Source organism: Phascolarctos cinereus, unplaced genomic scaffold, assembly GCF_003287225.1.
Source record: "Phascolarctos cinereus isolate Bilbo 61053 unplaced genomic scaffold, phaCin_HiC Scaffold_7;HRSCAF=346, whole genome shotgun sequence".
In the NCBI taxonomy this organism is placed as follows: domain Eukaryota; kingdom Metazoa; phylum Chordata; class Mammalia; order Diprotodontia; family Phascolarctidae; genus Phascolarctos; species Phascolarctos cinereus.
The window spans coordinates 163,706,284-163,726,553 of record NW_027556180.1 but is presented as its reverse complement, the minus strand read 5'-3'; the positions used below and the strand labels follow the sequence as shown (position 1 = coordinate 163,726,553).

Sequence of the window (20,270 nt, the reverse complement as noted above, 5' to 3'; positions counted from 1 at the left end):
TTTTTCTATCTACTACTAGTACCTGATAGCACAAATGAGTTTCACTTACTGCTGAAAACCAAGCATTTTGTGAAGAATAACCAAATTATTTGTTCTACTTTTTGGAACTATTCCAGGACTAAGAGTAAAAATGAAACTTAGAATCATCATATCCAACCCCTTTATTTTGTACATAAGGAAACTGAGGTCCAAAGGGCTTAGATTAATGATTGAGTCATCCAAGTCATATATAGCATAACTAGAATTTAAATCCAGACCCTCTGATCCAAAGCCAGTTCTCTTTTGACTAGAGCAGGTTACTCTGGGGATGAATGAATGAATGACTAAACATTAATTAAGTGCTTACTATGTGGAAAGCAAAAATGCCCACCCTCGAGGAGTTTATATTCTAATGAGAGAAAAGATACACATACACACACACAAAGACACATATGGAACATTTCAGTTGCAAGGCAGAAGGAAAGATCCCATGGTCCTTCAAGTACAGTGCACAGAGTACAGTGACAAATTAGATGATAATTTTTTTAATATTCTTTCCACTGATAAGATCATATTGATTTCTGACACCGAACAATTTGACAGTGCTAGGGACTTCTATGACAAGCACTTTCACCCCCTGTGGCTTCAGTAGATATGGCTGGTATACATCCAGATGCTTTATGATACTCTAATTCATATTTAAAAAAGTTAAGGCAGCTAGGTGGTATAGTGGATAGAACACTGGACCTAGTTTCAGGAAGATCTGAGTTCAAAATTTACTAGCTGTGTGACTCTGAGCAAGTAATTTAACCATATCTGCCTGGTTTCCTTACCTATTAAATGGCAACATAAATAGGATCTACATCCCAGTATTGTTGTGAGGACAAAATGACATAATATTTGTATAATTTTTACAAACATCAAAGTACTATATAAATGTTGGCTGTTATGTTCATTAGTTTTATTTTGCCTAGCACTGCTATGTTATATTTTTCAAGAACTATCATCACTCTATAATGTCCTTGAATTGAATAAGAGGTAGAGAGTTCCTTTTGCTTTTGATTCTTATTAGGAAACATTTTCTACTTACTCAAATAAACATACTTCAGTGGTTACATATTGACTGTTCAAGCAGCACTGGAGATTTTTCCATGTTTCTTTAAAGCTTTTTATCATTCATAATTCTATCCATAATGATTTGGGGCTTTCAGCAACCTGAAAGCAACTTCAACCTCTTCAATCATGGTGGTCACATCAAGCTTTAATTAATATGAATCAATTCCTCGCTTTTGTGAAGAGAGCTTCAAAAGACACAAAAGACTTTATGCCTACATAGATGAGAGAGAATTTTTGGGAAGCAAAATTTTATGGAAAGTATATAAATTGCTTGTTATACCAGTATGAAGATTTAACATATAAAAACGTGTGACTAGAAATTACTTTTTAAAAATAGGGAACTTCCTAACTCTCTTCTTTATGTCTGTGGCATAAACATACTTTTGTATCTGATTAGGCTTAAGTTTTGGAGTCATCTTTGATGCTTTCTTCTCCTCCAGTCACAGGTATAAAATCACAGAATTACAAATTAGGTGATGAAAGGAACACACAGTTCGATCTAAGCAAATTTTCAGAGCAGATAATTGAGTGTGTTAATGTTATAAGTGATACAATAGTGGAAGTCTGACAGTTCTTCTTTCAGCCAAGGTCCAACTTGACCAAGATGGGAAACAGATTTCATTAGTGGTGACTTCCCTTCATAACATAATCCTCTCACATTACCTTGTAAGGTCTTTCCTATTGCCCAAAGATCGATAAAAATGGAATGTCCCACCTCTTCTGAGATATCATCATTTTCCTAGGCACATACAAACATCAGAAAACTCATCAACCTGAATAGTAGACATTGTGAGAACCATACTGACACCTACAAATGGAGGGAGCCTTCTCAATACCCTATGTTGTAGGCCAGGATACTTTTAGACCTAAGAAGTTTGAGTTAACTGCTATACTTCCATTCAACCGACAGGGCTCTTGTGAGCAAAGAAGCTTTAAAACAGTTGGAACAGTCTGAGATAAATTTATCTGAGGCGGATTGATCTGGGACATGCCTGTGAGATCTTCAGACAAACAGGTTAGAAAGATAGCTCTAAGACTCTGACAAAGAGATCCTGACACTCCAGGGAACTTCCTTGCCAAGTGTTTTTATCTGCTTTTATTTTCCTGTGGACTGGTTTTGCCTAGAGGTTATTAATATGCTTCTATTAAAGAAATTGTTTATCTAAACCATCCATCACCAGAATACCCTGGCTGAGTAGTTTGCCATTCTCCTATGAGGATCCCAACTCTGGAGCATCCATATTTTATTAAACTGATATCTATCCTGTCCTGTATAAGCAGAAACAATTGGTCAGAGCAGATCACCAATATCAAGGCTTTGCTGTTGCTAAAAGTTCATGGTCCCCTGCCACTATAAAGGGGAAAAGTGTCACTTATTTGAACTACATGACTATAGTGGCCTCCCCCTTCCTGATCAGTGTATAGATATTTTCTTTCTTCTTCTCTTTCAGTATTTTTATAAGCAGGGGCAACACACATATTGTAAGCTGAGTTGAGCTTCCCCAGAGAGTACATGGTATTATTTTGACAGCTGTTTTTTGTTAGATATCCTTCAAAAAGTGGATTGGATCTCAAGTCCATTTGGTCTTGTGTTGACAGACAGGACCATTGGGCATCTTCTCTTGGGAATGGGGTGGAGGCTTTTTCACAATAGCTATATACTCAATTCTCTTGTCAATCATGCTCTTCATTGGATTGGATTGTGCAGCAGCAATTTATTGCTGACATGGTGGCCTTGAGATGATGAATGCTTTACCCAAGCTTGCACTACTATTTAAGTGCATAGTCATTGAGTGATAGCATGATCCAGGGGACACAGTACTAGACTTGGAGTCAGAAAGAAATAAGTTCAAATTTTTTTTCTGATACTTACTAAACATCTATGTGCCCATGGAGTCTTAACTTTATAAACCTCTTTTTATTAATGTATAAAATAGGCATGATGATGTTTGTAGTACCCCTCCTACAGGATTGTTGTGAGAATCAAAAGAAATAATCCAGGTAAAATGCTTTGTGAACCTTTCATGGATTTTTTTTGGGGGGCAATTGGGGTTAAGTGACTTGCCCAGGGTCACACAGCTAGTAAGTGCCAAGTGTTTGGTCTGAGGTAGGATTTGAACTCAGGTCCTCCTGACTTCAGAGCTGGTGCTCTATCCACTGCGCCATGTAGCTGCCCCACTTTGTGAACCTTAAACTACAAAACAATTAGTGATTATTACCAGGATGAAGACCTAGGTCTATGATAAACTAAAACTGGTACTAACAAAACAAAATTAGATAAAAGTTAAGCAAAGATAAAAAATAAGTACATGGTTTTTTTTTTAGTTTCCTTAAAGTCTTATAAATTTTAATTTGAAAGTGGTGTAGTAAAAAGATCATTAGATCAAAAGTCTGATCTAGAACCTAGGTTCTGACCTGTATTCTGCAACGAACTTCCTATATGATATTGTTGTTGTTCAGTCATGTCCACCCCTTCGTGACCCTATTTGTGGTTTTCTTGGCACAGATACTGGAGTGGTTTGCCATCTCCTTCTCCAGCTCTTTTTTTTGGCTAGGCAATGGAGTTAAGTGACTTGCCCAGGTTACACAGTTACTAAGTGTCAAGTGTCTGAGGCTGTATTTCAACTCAGGTCCTCCTGACTTCAGGGCTGGTACTGTATCCAGTGTGCCACTTAGCTGCCCCTTCCAGCTCATTTTACAGATGAGGAAAACAGGGTTAAGTGACTTGCCCAGGGTCACGTACCTAGCAAGTGTTTAACAGCAGATTTGAGCTCATGAAAATGAGTCTTTTTAACTCCAGGTCTGGCACTCTATCCACTGTGCCATCTAGTTGCCTTATTAGTACTGGTATGGTATTGAGCACCTCCTTAACATCCCATGTCTTAATTTTCTCACCTGTCAAATGAATTGATTTGATTAGATAAATTCTAATGTCCTTTTCAGCCTAAATATTCTGATTTCTTCTAATAATGTTTGCATTATAGGTCAGCCAGTTTTGATATGTCATTTGGGGGAAAATAAGCTTATCCTTTAGGATAAATGGAAAATAATTAATGAATTAGTATTTATTAAACTCCTACTATGGCAGATACAGAAAACAAAAATAGGACCTTGTGTTTTATAAGACTTGACTATCCTGGATGAATCTTGTTATTACTATCATATCCATAGAAGCATGGTTGCATATAGTAACTAATTTCCAAAAGGTAGTCTCTATACCCTGCCATGTCAATGAATTGTCTCATAGCATTTTAGATCTAGAGCTGGAAAACACATTAAAGAATATTTATTTGAACACTCTTATTTACAGATGATGAAACTAAGGGAGGTTAAGTGACTTGTCAAAGGTCAAGGCAACAAGCCAACAAACATTTATTAAATGCCTACTATGTACCAGTGAAGACATACAAGTTAGTAAGCATCAGAGATGAAATTTCAATGCAGGTTCTGTTATTCCAGAACCATGCCTCTTTTCAATTATACCATGATAGAACCTATGAAAAACCCTATGTTACCTGAAATAGATCATATTCCCATCCATTAACCAAGGGCACTGAATCTTATTACAATGAACATGGAACATGCATTTTTAAACCAGATAATTTGGATATCTCAAGTGGTTTAAAGAAAATAGGAGCTGCTACCTAAAACAGAATATATAGAAAAATGGTAATTAAAAAGTCATGTGCACGTATTACACTGCACACACACACACACACACACACACACACACACACTTTTATGTTAAATGTACCTTCTTTATCATTGTGATGGATAATTGCATCCTGTATCATGTCAGTAAGGTTGAAATGAACTTTGTGATTCTTGCCATGTTTCAACTTCTTCACAAATCCTTCCTGTTTTTGAAAGGCTTTCTCTCGTTCATAGTAAGCTTTTATTTGATCACAGCGCATACGTTTCACCAGCCTCTGTCGCTGGCCTAATGGTAGGGACTCCAGCAAGCACTGGTCAATTTCCATTTCATGGGATCGAAAAACATTACATAGTTGGAAGCAACCTAAAAGAATGAAAGAAAGAAAAAAAGGAAATGTTGTTCTACTTTTTACCATTGTGACCTTTAAACAATAAGAGCAGCAAATGTAGTGTAGGTTCATGTACTAGGTACTTATAAATCTTTGAATGAATGAAAGTAATGATATTTGACATGGCCCATTAAAATATATCTTAAAACGTAAGCAAGCCATCACTTTTCATAACTCTTTTCTGCAATTCAGATGAAAAATAAAGATGTCAGTTTTACAGGTGGATTGTCCAAGGTCATACTGTTATGAAAATGAAGAATCAGTTGGAGACTTCAGCTTTTCTTGAAGCTATACAATACAGATTCTTAATTTCTTGAAATCAACACAAAATGCCTAGGTGAGCCACTAGATATTTTGTAAGAACATTGTCTAATAAAATAATACTATGTAATTTTAAAGAGATAGTATTTTGTTTTCATTTTTTACAAAAACAGCAAATTTCATGTTATTTTTAAATAACAGCTGTATTCCAGCATTTGAAAGGTTATCATACAGAAAAATAAAAGTATTCATTTATGCCAGTTGTTCTCACAGAACATAAAAGAACTGCTTGGTAGGAGTCATGAGAAAGCAGATTTTGGTTGAACACAAATTTAACAGTTAAAGATATATAAAAATGACACAGAATGCTTTTTTCCCCTTAATGTAGGTTTGCTGTCACTGGGGTTATTCTTTTTTTTATTCTTTTTTTTTTCCACTAGGGTTATTCTTATGGAGGTTGGATGAGAAATTTTCAGTGATATTATAGTTGTAATTCTTGATCTGATTAGGGATTGGATTAGATGATAGATTAGATCTTCTCTACCATATTTCCTTGCAAAGGTGGCAGCTAGGTGGCAAAATGGATAGAGAAATGGTCTGGGAATCAGGAAGACTCACCTTTGTGAGTTCAAATATGGCCTGAGACAATTACTATCTGTGTGACCCTAGACAAGTTACTTACCCTTGTTTGCCTCAGTTACTCATCGGTAAAATGAGATGGAGAAAGAAATGGCAAACCACTCTAATAACTTTGCCAAGAAAACCCCAAATGGGGTTATGAACAGTTGGACAAAACTGAAACAAATGAATAACAAGGCTTGTTCAGTACTAACGATATATATTCTCACTTCTAAGATCCCTTCAAATTAGGAAGATGTAGGATATAAGACAAGCAAGCAAACCAAAAAAGATTCTGCATACTAATATAAATTGACTAAATTAATTTTGTGGAATGTTTGCTTTAAATCATTTTTATGTAGTGAAAGATTTGCAATGATCTACACATGTGCTCTCTTCTTTGTGAACAGCGGCATTAATTTATAAGATAGCTAGCTAAAGATAAGAGTTAAGCTGGGATCATAAAACAGATGAATTCCCTAGATTAATCTGGTTGGCCAAAATGGGTATCAATCCCATAAGCATACCCATTTTCTTTAAAATCTTGCTTTTCTATATAAGATAGAGAGTTCTAACCAAGGAATATTCTAGTCTTAGAAACGGGGATAACAATAGCAAACAGATCTTTGGACAATTGACAATAGTGCAATTAGACATAACGTATGCTGACAAATCACACACATTTCTCATTGGAAATGGAAATATATTTATAGTACATACATACTAAAACAGACATTGATTAACTTGCAAGAATTTTTTTAATTACAAGTATACCAATCTACCAAAGTATCTTCTTTTCATGGACATTTTGATTCTATTTTTTAAAAGTCCTCAAAATCCACTCCGAAAGTTTGTATAAACAGAAGTTTCCAAAAAATGAAGTTTTAGAGTTAGAGGCATCTTAGTGGTCATTTTATTCAACCCATACCTGAAAAGAAATTCTCAGTAAGACACACTTGACAAATGATCATTCAGCCTTCTCTGGAAGGTCACCATATGCAACCTGTGTGTTCCATTTTTTGATAACTATAATTCTTTGAAAGTTTTTCCTAACACCAAGTTTAATTTGCCTTTAGAAATGCTTCTCCAGCGCTAGCCCTATGGGAACAAACAGAATGTCTAATTCTTTTCCCACATAACAATTCTTCAATACCTCAGCACAACTGAGACTTCTTTTCACTAGGCTAAACACCCCCAGTTCTTCAACCAATCCTTTTAAGAAATTGAATCTTAGCTCTAGTTCAAGAGTAGGGAGCTTGGAGCCTTGAGGCCACATGTGGCCTTCTAGGTCCTTGGGTGTGGCCTTTTGACTGAGTCCAAGTATTACATAACAAATCCTTTGGTTGGGGGGTTTGTTCTGTGAAGTTTGGATTCAATCAAAGGGCTCCACTTGGGGACCTAGAGGGCCATATGTGACCTCAAGGCTGCAGGTTCCCCACTCCTACTCTAGTTCCTCTGGACATTTTCTAGCTTATTGATGTTCTTCCTAAACACTACTACCTTAATCTGGTCTGACCAGGGCACAGTAGAGAGGGATTATCATGTCCTTTTTTCCTAAGAGCTATAATTCCCCCTCTTTAATGTAATCCAAGAGTACATTAGCTATTTTGGCTATCACAACACACCACTGACCCCTACTGATCTTTCAGTCCATCAAAATGTTGAGATCCTTTATTCAAATTATTATATTAACAAAACACCATCCATAAAGTACTTGTAAAGTTGATATTTTGAACCCAACTGCAATGATTTTACATTTAATCCTATTTAATTTCATCTTATTAGATTCAAGCCAATGGTCTAGCCTTATTGAGGTCATTTAGATATTAACTTTGTGATTCAATTTGTTAAGTAGTTTTTTTTTGAGCTTTAAGTTATATATTTTGTAATAAATAAATATGTATATATGTACATATGTGTACACACACATATATGCTTCTTTTATATTCAGGTCTTATGTTCATTTTTAGTTTATTGGTATAAGATATTGGTGTCTAAGCCTAATATTTAATAAACAGTTTTCTAGTTGTTTTAGCAGTTCTGGTCAAATAGGAAGTTCTTCCACAAGTAATTTATGATCTCAAATTTATCAAAGAATTTTTATTCAATGGCTTTTTAAGATTCTTCCTAATTTAGTGTGTTTATTTTTCTATTTTAACTGGCATCAATTTGTTTTGAGGGGTATTTCTTTATAATGAAATTTGAGGTATGGAATGATAGTCTCATTTATTTTTTTTAATGATTTCTCTTGAGATGTTATACTTTTTTTCCCTCTCCAAATGAATTTTGTTATTTTGTCTAGTTCTGAAAAGTATCTCTTTGGTAATTTGATAATAATACTAATAATAACTAACATTTATACAATGCTTTTTATTTACTAGGTACTGTGCTCTCATTTCATCCTCACAACAACCCTGGGAGGTAGTTGTTATTACTGAAGCAAAAAGTTAAAGAGAGGTTAAGTGACTTGCCTAGAGTCACACAGAAAGTAAAATCTGAGGTTAGATTTTAACTCAGATCTACCTGACTCTAGGCCTAGTACTCTATCCACTACAACACCTAGCTAACTCCCATTCTGAAATTAATCTAAGTAGTATTGTCACTTTATTATAGTTGTATTACTAACATAAAAATGCGAATGGTTTAAAAATTTTGAGATCTTTATTTTAATTAAGATCTTTATCTTAATTTTAACTTAAATGTTAAATTTACTTTCATAAAGAATATATACATACATACGTATATATACATATGTGTGTTTATGTATATACATACGTATATGTGTCGATCTATCTATCTATCTATCTATCTATCTATCTATCTATCTATCTATAAATGTCTGGATAAGTCAATTGCCAAATATTTTATGAATTTTGTAGTTATTTTAAATTAAATTTCTCTTCTTTTTATTTCTTTTTTTAGTATTATATAAAAATGATGATTTTTTTTTGATTTCTTTTTTTTGTGTGTCCTACTGAAACTATTGTCTCAATTGCTTTTTCCTTGATTCTCTTTTTTAAATTTTTAAAAAAATTTTCTTTTTCTTTTCTAGGCGATTGGGGTTAAGTGACTTGCCCAGGGTCACACAGCTAGTAAAAGTGTCAAGTATTTGGTCTGAGCGGGATTTGAACAAGTCCTCCTGACTTGAAGGTGGTGCTCTATCTACTGTGCCACCTAGCTGCCCCTTTTTCCTTGATTCTCTAGGATTTTGTAAGTATTCCGTTAAATTATCTACAAACCAGAATTGCTCTCTCCTCTTTAACAATGTTTATAAATAAAATATAAATAAATAAAATAAATAATAATTGAATAAACAAAAACCATGCCTTAAGCCCAAATAACTCTGGCTTTCACTGATTGGCCAACAATAGGTCCCAGCCTAAGCCTTATTTGGTCATTGTTTGGGTTCTGATGTCTCAGAGTGACCATAAATAACAATCCTTTCTGTTTTGGCCAGAAATTGTAAGGGTCTTCCCCTCCCAGATTGATTTTTTTTTGATCAGGGAAAGGAGGCCATTTTTTGCCTCATTTCCTACCTAGCCTTAATCACTGAGTGGGTGTTTCCTCATACTGAGACCTGCGAAAAGACCTTAGCTTAAAAAGGCCAAGTCTACAGATTACTACTGGACCCAGATGGTCCTGGAGAAAGAGTAAGGCTGGTGACTTTGCACAGCCCTGCCTCTCTTAAATCCAATTTCCTTGCAAGTCAAGACATGACCTTCCTGATGTCATTAGTTCTCTTTGAGAATGAAGGCCAAACAGCAAAAACAAGCAGCAATATTTATATCTTTAATATTGTCTCTGGTCTTATTGTTATAGTTGACATTCTAGGGCCATATCACACAGTAGTGGAGAGAGAACAGTTATGCTTGCTTTATCCATTTTATTTTCTTTTGCCACTTCATAGTATTTAATTTTTTTCCAATTGCATGTAAAGATAGTTTTCAACATTCACTTTTATAAGATTTTGAGTTCCAAATTTTATCTACTTCCTTCCCTTCTCTCCCTCCTCCCCAAGAAGGAAAGCAATCTGATATAGGAAATACATGTACAATCATATTACATATCTTTCTATGTTAGTCATATTGTGAAAGAAGAATTAGAACAAATGGGAAAAACCGTGAGAAAGTAAAAAAAAACAACAACAAAAGAAAACAGTATACTTCAATTTGCATTCAGACTCCATATTTCTTTCTTTGGATGTGGATAGCATTTTTTACCACAAATGTTTGGAATTTTCTTAGATCATTATATTGCTGAGAAGAATTAAAGTTGATCATGGCACAATGTTGTTTTCTTTATCCCTTTTCAAATTAGGATAATTTAGTGAATGATTGAGACAGGTTTTAAATCCATATCTTTCTAATTCCAAGACTTATTCCCCACCCTCTCACCAACCTTATCTCAGACTATTCCACTTTATAAACTATCTATCTTGTCTATCTATCATCTGTGTATGTAGGTACACATACACACACACACACACACACACACACACACACGACTGTATCACTATTTATATTGTAATCACCTCTATGTTCTCTTGCCTTTGTTATTTTTTTTTCCTGGCCACCACAAAAGTTACCTTGCCTATGAAGCCTTGAAAGATCCCATTAGTTTGTTATGTTGTTCCCTGGCTTCATCTAGAACTTTGTATTTCTTATATTTTCTAATTATATATTATTTGTATTATGTCTATAGAAGCCCCTATAGACTATTGCTTTAATTTATACTCACATATTAGATTCTTGGATAGCTTGTGGGTCTGGCTTCCTATGACTATAGCTCAAGAGCCTCCAAATTTCTCCTTAATTGTCTGGCAGTCACAATTAGCTTAAATGAATAGCATTTCCTAAGATGTCATAATAAGAGCAATAATTTTAAAATGTTCTTTCCAAAAACTTGCAGGACACTCTCCCACAAACACAGACAATTTCAGCAGTAAGAGTGTTCACAAACTCAGAATTCATGGGTAGGGTGACGTACATGTAGGAAACATACATAGCTAGGGCTACCTCATGCCTGCAGCTCTCCAGGGTCTTGAAGTTATTTCTTTCTGGAGTGGAGTAAAGATGGCTCCCAATCTGACCCATGTAAATAGAGTGTCTCTGCTGGATTGGTCACTTAGCGGGCCTCCCAGAGCCACAGCTCAACTATCAATTGTTGAGGTGGTTATTTTTTGGTAGCTAGCTAGTCTGTTTCCTGCATAGAATATTTGTCTTCTCTACATCAATGCTTCTAGACAGTGAATGTCTTTGCTCCTTGCTGGGTAACTCAATATTCCTTGGGCTAAAGAAAAAAAATATTAAAATGCTGGATGAGATTATCCTACTGGGTGAGCAGCTTTACTGCAGACCTCCAAAGTCAATGAATGTAAGAGGGAAGAGAAGAGAGAAATGAATTGAGGCTCCTTTGCTGGCTCTAAGTTCTTCCTTTGTTTCTGGCTCCTACTTGGACTACCTGAAGAATTAGCAAGCTATCTTTTTAAGTGGCAACAGGGTGAAGTAGCCAATTATTTTTTCTAGCCAATGGCCTAGTTCCCCTTACAGTTCAATTAAAGCCTTTCCACATTTCCAAAAGGAAGACAAGGTTTAGATACAGCTTTATACTTAATTTAATACTGCAATATATGCCTCTTATTTTCTACGCTTATATCCTGAATGACTAGGGGTGCAGTGGTCATCATGGAATAATTTCCCTCCAATTTCCTGGCCCCACCAGATATTTATTTTTATATTATATGACCCTATTAAATTTTAGGATGGGGAAAATGCAATATTAAAGTGGCCAGTTCAGATGAGGAAATGAAGTATAGGGATGGCAGAGTCAAAATGAATTTTATACATTAAGAATAAATATAATTTTTAGAATATAAGTAGGTAGTAAGGGGCATTTTTATTTCACATTTCAGTGAAAATAATTCAGTAAATTAAATTATATGTCAGAAGACTAGATATTGTAATATGCCTTAAATGGAAGATTAGTCTAGGGTCATCTTAAACAACTATTAGGCCTGTTTTTAAAGTACTTTCATAAATTTAATGATGAATATAAATATATATGGTTTACACAAAGCTTTTAACATGTTGATAGCCTCTCTGATTTTTTTATAGCTTTAAAATTTTACTAGTACTATGAGTTTATGTAAATGTCAATTGACTTTTCTGTGAAAACATTTTAAATAAATTTGAATGATATGTAGTTTAGTGAAGTGAAGTGTAAACATGGCAGGAATAAAATAAAATAAAATAAAATAAAAACGTTTTTGAACTTTCAGAAGCCAAGATGGTGAAGTAAGCCATAAGTCGCTTTCACTCTCCCTTATTGACCTTGAAAAACCCAGAAAACACACTGCCCCAGGAAAAGTCCTAGAACAGTGGAGACAGCAGAAAGATGGGGGACAGCAGTTTTTTAGCTCATGAGGCTAGGGGGATTTACAGGAAAAGTCCCTCTTGCTGTGGCTGAAAGGGACCAATGCAGCACAGGAGCCGTCCTGGCAAGCCCCACCTCAGCAAACCAGTGGGAGATTCTGAGCCCCAGGGAGGTAGAGCAGGCAAAGGATAATACCATGAACTCTGTGTGCCTTGGCAAAACCAAGGGAACCAGAAGACACCAGAGCAGAGAACCACCAATTATGCAGCAGACAGATGTCCACCAGTAGCTGAGCCCTGCCATTCTCTAGTGTACCCCATGGTGAGAAGGTAACCTTCAGCAGCCAGACCATCCCACCCTCCAGCTACAGTGTAACCACAGGAAACACAGAAAAATACCACCTGGCCTTGGCACACACCAGCCACCACCATCAGCCCCAGCTCAGCACCAGGTAAGCACCAGGTAGCTCCAGCTGCCAGAACCTGAGGCCCCAGCACAAAAAACCAGTAATCAGGCTCCTAGCCCCCAGCACAAGAAGCATGGGACAGTGTCCCCTGTGTCCCCGAGGCAGAGATCAACTTTAAAAGCCAAGAAAAAGGCAGACACCATGAGCAAAAAGCAACATAGAAAAACAAAGACCATAGATTTTTATTATGAGGACAGGGACGACCAAAACATAAATTCAGAAGAGGAAAGCATTGGCAATATGCCCACATCTGAAACCTCAAAGGAGAATATGAACTGGTTTCAAGCCCAAAAAGCCTTCTTGGAAGAGCTCAAGAAGGATTTCAAAAGTCAAATTTGATAGGTAGAAGAAAAATTGAACAATTCCTTTAAAATACAATTGACAAAATGGAGAAAATGTATGCTGAAGAAAACAACTCCTTAAAAAGTAGAATTGGCCAAAAGGAAAAGGAGGTCTAAAACCTAACTGAAGAAAACAATTATGACCAACCAAGAAATAGAGACCATTATGAAATGCAAAATTGATAATTTTATTTACATTAAATTGAAAAGTTTTTGCACAAACAAAGCCAAGGAAACCAAGATTAGGAGGGAAGCAGAAAATTGGGAAAGATTTGTTATAACCAGTGTCTCTGATAAAGGCCTCATTTCTACATCATTTAGAGAACTAAATCAAATTTATAAGAATACAAGTCATACCCAAATTGTTAAATAGTTAAAGGATATGAATAGACAGTTTTCAGGTGAAGAAATTAAAGCTATCTATAATCATATGAAAAAAATGCTTTAAATCACTATTGATTAGAGAAATGTAAATCAAAACAACTCTTAGGTACAAAATCACACTTATCAGCTTGGCTAACATGACAAAATAGGAAAATGATAAATGCTGGAGAAGATGTGGGAAACTTGGAACACTATTCACTGTTGGTGGAGTTGTGAACTGATTAAACCATTCTGGATAGCAATTTGAAACTATGCCCAAAGGGCTATAAAACTGTGCATACCCTTTGGTGCAGCAATACCATTTCTAGGTCTTTATCCCAAAGACATCATAAAAATGGGAAAAGGACTCATGTATAAAAATATTTATAGCTACTCTTTTTTTGTGGTAGCCATGGATTGGAAACTGAAGGGTGCCCATCGATTTTGGAATGAACAAGTTGTGGTATATAAATGAAATGGAATACTATTGCACTGTAAGAAATGATGAGCAGATAGACTTCAGAAAAACCTGGAAAGACTTACATGAACTGATGCTGAGTGAAATGAGCAAAACCAGGAGAATATTGTACACAGTAACAGGCACATTATGTGATGACTAACTTTGACAGACTTAGCTCTTCTCAGCAATACAAGTATCTAAGACAACTCCAAAAGAATCATGATGGAAAATGCTATCCACACCCAGAAAAAGAACTATGGAGTCTGAATGCATATGGAAGCATACTATTTGATCTCTCTCTTTTTGCTTTGTTTTATTTCTTCTTTTTCATGGTTCCTCCCATTCGTTCTAATTCTTCTTTACATGACTAATGTTGTAATGTAACTAATAAAAATGTAAACGTAGAGCCTATATCAGATTTCATGCAGTCTTGGGAAAGGGTGAGGGGAGGGAGGTGGAGAAAATCTAAAACTCAAAAGCTTACACAAGTGAGTATTGAAAACCAAAAATAAATAAATTAATTTAAAATTTTTGAAAAAGGCACATTAGATATTTGGTGAGGTTTTGATAGAGTAACCTCTGAGTTGAGACTAGGTCTCCAAATATCTCCAGCACAAATGTTGTTCTGTATACAACAGGTGCTTAATAAAGATTTGCTCCATTGAACTGTTATTTTTGAATCTATAAAAATAGAACTCTTTAATAACTGACACTTTCATCCTTTATAGCAGCACAATTGATAGACATAATAACCTTCAGAGACCACAAATTCTCAAAGAATCATACAAATTATAAGAGAAAAATTGAATTTGCTTCAGTATAGATTGTTTTGTTAAACACATAAATAGCATTGACAACTGACATATCAACTTGTTAATTCCTAAGACCCTGTTCAGATCTGAAACATCCCATTATAATAGCCCTTCTGGTAAGTCTTGGGCTGTCTACACATGGGCCTATAGTATTAAAAATCCTGGTAATTTTATTTCTTCCTAGAGTGAGAAGGAACTAACTTGAGATCAGAACTGGAGCACGAATTTTTCCCCCCTACAATAGGAGTTTTCAAGGATCTCTGGATAGGGAGAGGAGAGAAAATAGAAGGGAAAAACAGGGAGGTGGTGCAGCTTTCCTAAGACACATTGAACAGAAGGGAAACCATCTTAGCTAATGGCGGCAATTTCATTTCTCAAACCCAAAACTTCAAATTAGATCATGAATGGTGAAAGCAAAAGGGACAAGCAGCAAACTACATAGTAGAGTTGTTGTTTTATTTTGAGTATTAGTTCAGGTGGCTGGAATGCTGAGGAAAAAAAACCTGACATAGAGGACAGGGTGCTTCTTATCCCCCTATTCTTTGCTTATTTCTCCTCCTGTCTTCTTCCCTTTCCCTCTAGAGAGGAAACTTTAAACTCATATTTAGGGTGTTTAGAGGTAGGGTGAAAACCCTGCCCTCTATTCTTTATCTTAGTTCACTTCTTCTCTTCCTAAGCTGTGAAGCAATACAACTCTTAAGAATCTTTAGCAATCCAGTCCACCTTTTGTTAGCAGTCCCATGCCTTACTAGAAGTATTTTGCTGTCATTCTAAGTGTGGTCTACATGGGAACTTTTCATTGATTAGAAGGTTTACTTAATCAGAAACATTCATTCAAGTCAAATAACAGACATTACAGTATAAGTAAGTATAATACTCACTGATACTCAGCAAATTCTGAGTTCTTGAGACCTTGAACCTTTTCACTGCAATATGTTACCTATACTTTAGTTCAAATATTCTTAATGATTTATACATAACAATAGGCAGATATTCTATTATTATTTGGGTTATTATTACTACCTTTTCTTTGGACTTCAGAATTAAAATAACCAAATCCATTCAAGTATTCATATCAATTCTTGATAGAATAGGTAGAGAACCCTATGAGAAGGTAAACATCTATGTGGGAGAGACATGTCATTTGTACAGCTGTCCACAATTATTAATAATTCCCTACTTAAAGATCACTATATCCCTTTAATACTTATAATCAAGCGTGATTTAATTTAGTGTTAGGATATGGAATTTTTTTTATTTTCCGTGATTGAATATGAATTGGTATATGTAGTGAGTGAAATAGAATAAAATGTGAATGACAGAGAAAATAAAGTTGGTCATTTGAATGTATGTGGAGTAGGAATAAAATACTCATGCCTTGCTCCACGGGGATCAATGTCGGGGCTGAGTTCATCTTAGTCTTGCCAGTTATAGGTAGGGTAGGAACAGATGCTTCTGTCTATTATATTCTCAGTCATTCCCACACTATCTAAGTAGAAGTTCAACCTACAGATATACCCAAATATCCGGGCAACTGCACCCAAAAACCTAAAACATAATCTCAAATTACCCAAGGATCTACACTTATACACCATCACCTCTCAACAATATGAATTCACACTCCCTTATGTTCTACATAATTAGATTACCTCATCACTGTCTCAACTTCCACATAATCACTGAAATTAAATTAATGAAATCAACTGTCTCATCCTCCAAGTATTCAATACCTGTACTATACTTTATTATAAACAACTAGGAATATACTTCCAACCATACTTAGTCTAATTATTAGCAGCTTCAAAAAATTTTCACGACATTCCCTTATAGTTTTAGGCAAATTCATGACAATGGGTGGTAATTTAGATTTAATGGATCTCAGACTTTTTTATTAGTCTAATGCATTAATTTCACAGACAAGAATATAAAAAAAACAAGGAAAAGGGATGTACCAAAGTAATAACAGAAGGATAGCCAGCTAGGTGGTACAGTGGATAGAGCACTGATCTTAGAGTCAGGAAGACCTGAGTTCAAATGTGGCCTGAGTTATTAGCTGTATGATCATGGGCAAGTCACTTAATCCAGTTTGCCTCAGTTTCCTCATCTGTAAAATGATCTAGGGAAAAAATGGCAAACCACTCTAGTATCTTTGCTAAGAAACACAACTGACAAATGACTAAACAATGACAACAACAAAAGTAGTAAATAAAAGGACTTAGTATGCATTCAAGTTCAGGTCTTCTGAATCCAGGTCCATTCTTTTCTATTACATTATGCTATATTAGAAGTAGTTCAGGGAAAGACTTTTGATTTTTAACCATTACATTTGTTTGAAACAAGGTAAAGACTCAAAATTTTACTGATGTTCTCTAGGATGACTAGAAAAAAGGCTAAACAGAACACACCTATAACTCAGATAGATTTAAGTATTTTCATATTCTTCAAAGTCTTCTACTCCTTTAAAAGGATAATTGCATGTATTAAACTTCAAGGGTTAAAAGAAGTGTCTGATTCTTAAGAATTAACATTTGAATTTTGTACACATTAGGAGGGGGAAGAATGAAGGAATGGAGAGGAGAGAATAAAGATAGGGAAGAGGGAGAGATGGAGGAGAGATAACAGAAAGGAGAGAGATTCATACAGAGGTAGACAGACCTAGAGAGGCAGAAAGAGATGGAAAGAAAGATTTGTATGTAGAGAATATATATTTTCTCTTCACGGTGGATAGCATTAACAATTGTGTTTCTCCACAGAGTTACTCAGAATTGATTGTCAAAGTGATGTCTGGGAAGGACAAATATCTGCCATCCAAAGTAATTCCTTTTCTGTGTCCTAAAACACAAGTGGACAAGGAAAACATCCAAAATAATGACAAATTACTATGGGGAATGAAAGCTTGATAATGTCATCATCACTGCCACAAACAGATTGCCAAAGAAAGCTCATTAATAATGCAATAGCAATATCTCTTGCTATCAAATCCTATTAGAAAACTGCATTAGGTGTGATTTATTGACTTTGATACACTGTGCTGAAGGATGCTAACACCACCATGACTCCTACAACCCACCAGATTTGTAAATGTGTCCCCAGAGAATGTTTAGGGTCACTGGAAAAGATATAAAAAAACAAAAAACCTAAAAAAACCCCCACAAAAATATATTACCATGTGATGATCAGTATGCCATTGAGGGTTGAATGTAATCAAAATCAAAGCATTGGTATAAATTCCAGTGAAGCCAACAACTATTCTCAAGGCAGAAAATAGCTACAAGGATATGAACATAGGGGCAGGTAGGTGGTACAGTGGATAGAGATCCGGCCTTGGAGTCAGAGGACCTGAGTTCTAATCCAACCCCAGACACTTGACACTTACTAGCTGTGTGACCATGGGCAAGTCACTTAACCCCAACTGCCTCACCAAAAAGCAAAAAAAAAAAATCAATATGAAAGCTAACTGGAATATAATATAATAATATTCTTTCAATTATTAAGAAAACTGGTAAGTTGGGCTGAATTCACTTCCAGTTTAAATATCCAGAGGAAGTCTGATTCATGTTATTAAAATCTAACAATTTTTTTCCATCCAGATGTGCTCGTAGAAATATTATGTTAAATTCTATTTTGAAAAATACACTCCACAGAAGTATTGTTGACTTTGGGTAAGAAACCAAAAGAGTAAGGACCAGACCTAAGATTTATTTGTCTAGGAAACTCCAAGAAAAAAGACACCCCTTCCACCAGTGTAGGTTGTCAACACCTCTTTTCCCGATTTATAGTCTCAGAGAACTTCGCAGAGCACTGAGAATTAAGTGACTTGCCCAGAACCGTGCAGTCAGTAGGTATTAGAGACAGAACTTGAATTCAAATCTTCCTGACTCCAAGGCCAGCTCTCTATCCAATATACAAAGATACCTCTCAAATACAAACAGGCCAAAAAGAGAGAGGGGAGAATACATAATTTGTGATAAGAAGGGTTTTTTCTTCTTTCTTTCATGCATCTGGCCATTGGCAGGAATTTCCCTCTCCCCTCCTTTTTCTCTCCACTGCTATCCTTTCCCCCAGTTTCAAACTCTCATCACTTTTCTTGTGGATTACTATAATAGCTTCCCAGTTGGCATTTACAAACTGGCCTCAGCTATCTTTTCCAGACTTCTTACACTTTATTCTCCTGCTGGCATTCTACATTCCAGTCAAACTGGTTTTCTTACTGTTCTTCATACATGCCATTCCATCTGCCAAGTAAAATCTTGCCCAATTTTCAGACCACATTTCAAATGCTCCCTCCTTAGTGAAATCTCTGATTTCCACAGCCAGAATATTGAAACCTAATAGATCTGTTTTTCTTCCATTCTTATGCATTCATTATATTCTCTTTTTAAATTATGTTTTAGGTACATGCCTTATTCTTATTATGAGACTATTTGTAAGCTCCTTGAAGGCATGACAATGATTCAATTATCACTGCATCACCATTAGTTCCTAATATAATGTCTTACCCATGGATAATAATCAGCAAATATTTAGTGAATAAATGATATCATATATGAAAGAAATATCAACAGGTTACTAGATTTCTTAAATTTCTGCATGTTATACTATGCTTGTTCCATTTTTGAATATGATGCCATTTTTTGTTTCAAGATTCAAAATCACAGATATTGAGTAATGGATTGTCCCACCGCCAGAAGTTTCTGCTCAGAAAATCTGGCCCTCCTGGTGTCATGTTAAATGCCAGCAAAACAAACAACTACATTCAGAAACACATGGGCAATGTTTGTTAAGGCAAGTGGCACTACACAAGAGCTGGAGAGTCTTACATCCTGGGTCAAGGTACTGAGACTTAATACTACAGCTAGCTAGAAATGTGTGCCTGATTTACAATTCTTGTGGTAGCTGTCATCTTCAGTCCTGTTGGCATCAGGATGGCCAGAGAGCCTCTTCAACATTACTGTCGTATTTTTCCCCCTGAGAACTGGGAAGGTAAAGGCAAATTTCACGTTTTTAAATTTTTTAAAAAAGACTTTCAAAAGATTTTAAAAATTAAACTCTTCAGATTATGTCTTTTCTTGTTTTACGTGGAACAGATTGAGCTCAGTTCTAACTTGGAAAAATGTGAGAAGAGAAATGTAGAATGACTACCTCCAAAGTTTAAATAATTCAATAATTACATTTGAAACACTTTTATGGTTCAAAATGCTATTTAGTCCTTCACAGACATAAAAGAATCATAAACAAGGCAGCTTACTAGTAAAATTATTATATTCAGTATACTTAGAAATAGATATTTCATCCATTTTCAGGGGGGGAAAGTCATTTTTTTGAAACCTTATTGAGGTACAGAGGTTAACTAGGCAGAAAGAAGGCAGGGACTAGCCTGAGCTCTCCCGCAAAACTCTCCAAACAATTTAAAATAATATCTCAAAACAAATTCTGAAG

The 20,270-nt window shown here is 35.5% G+C and overlaps 1 protein-coding gene across 1 annotated transcript in view; it reads right to left on the bottom strand.

Moving 5' to 3' along the window:
* MYO16 (myosin XVI) overlaps window positions 1–20,270 on the bottom strand; it is a 693,538-nt gene that overhangs the window by 644,841 nt on the left and 28,427 nt on the right. Inside the window, 1 exon segment of the mRNA XM_020970073.2 lies at window positions 4,850–5,113. Coding sequence (XP_020825732.1) covers window positions 4,850–5,113 — 264 coding nt within the window.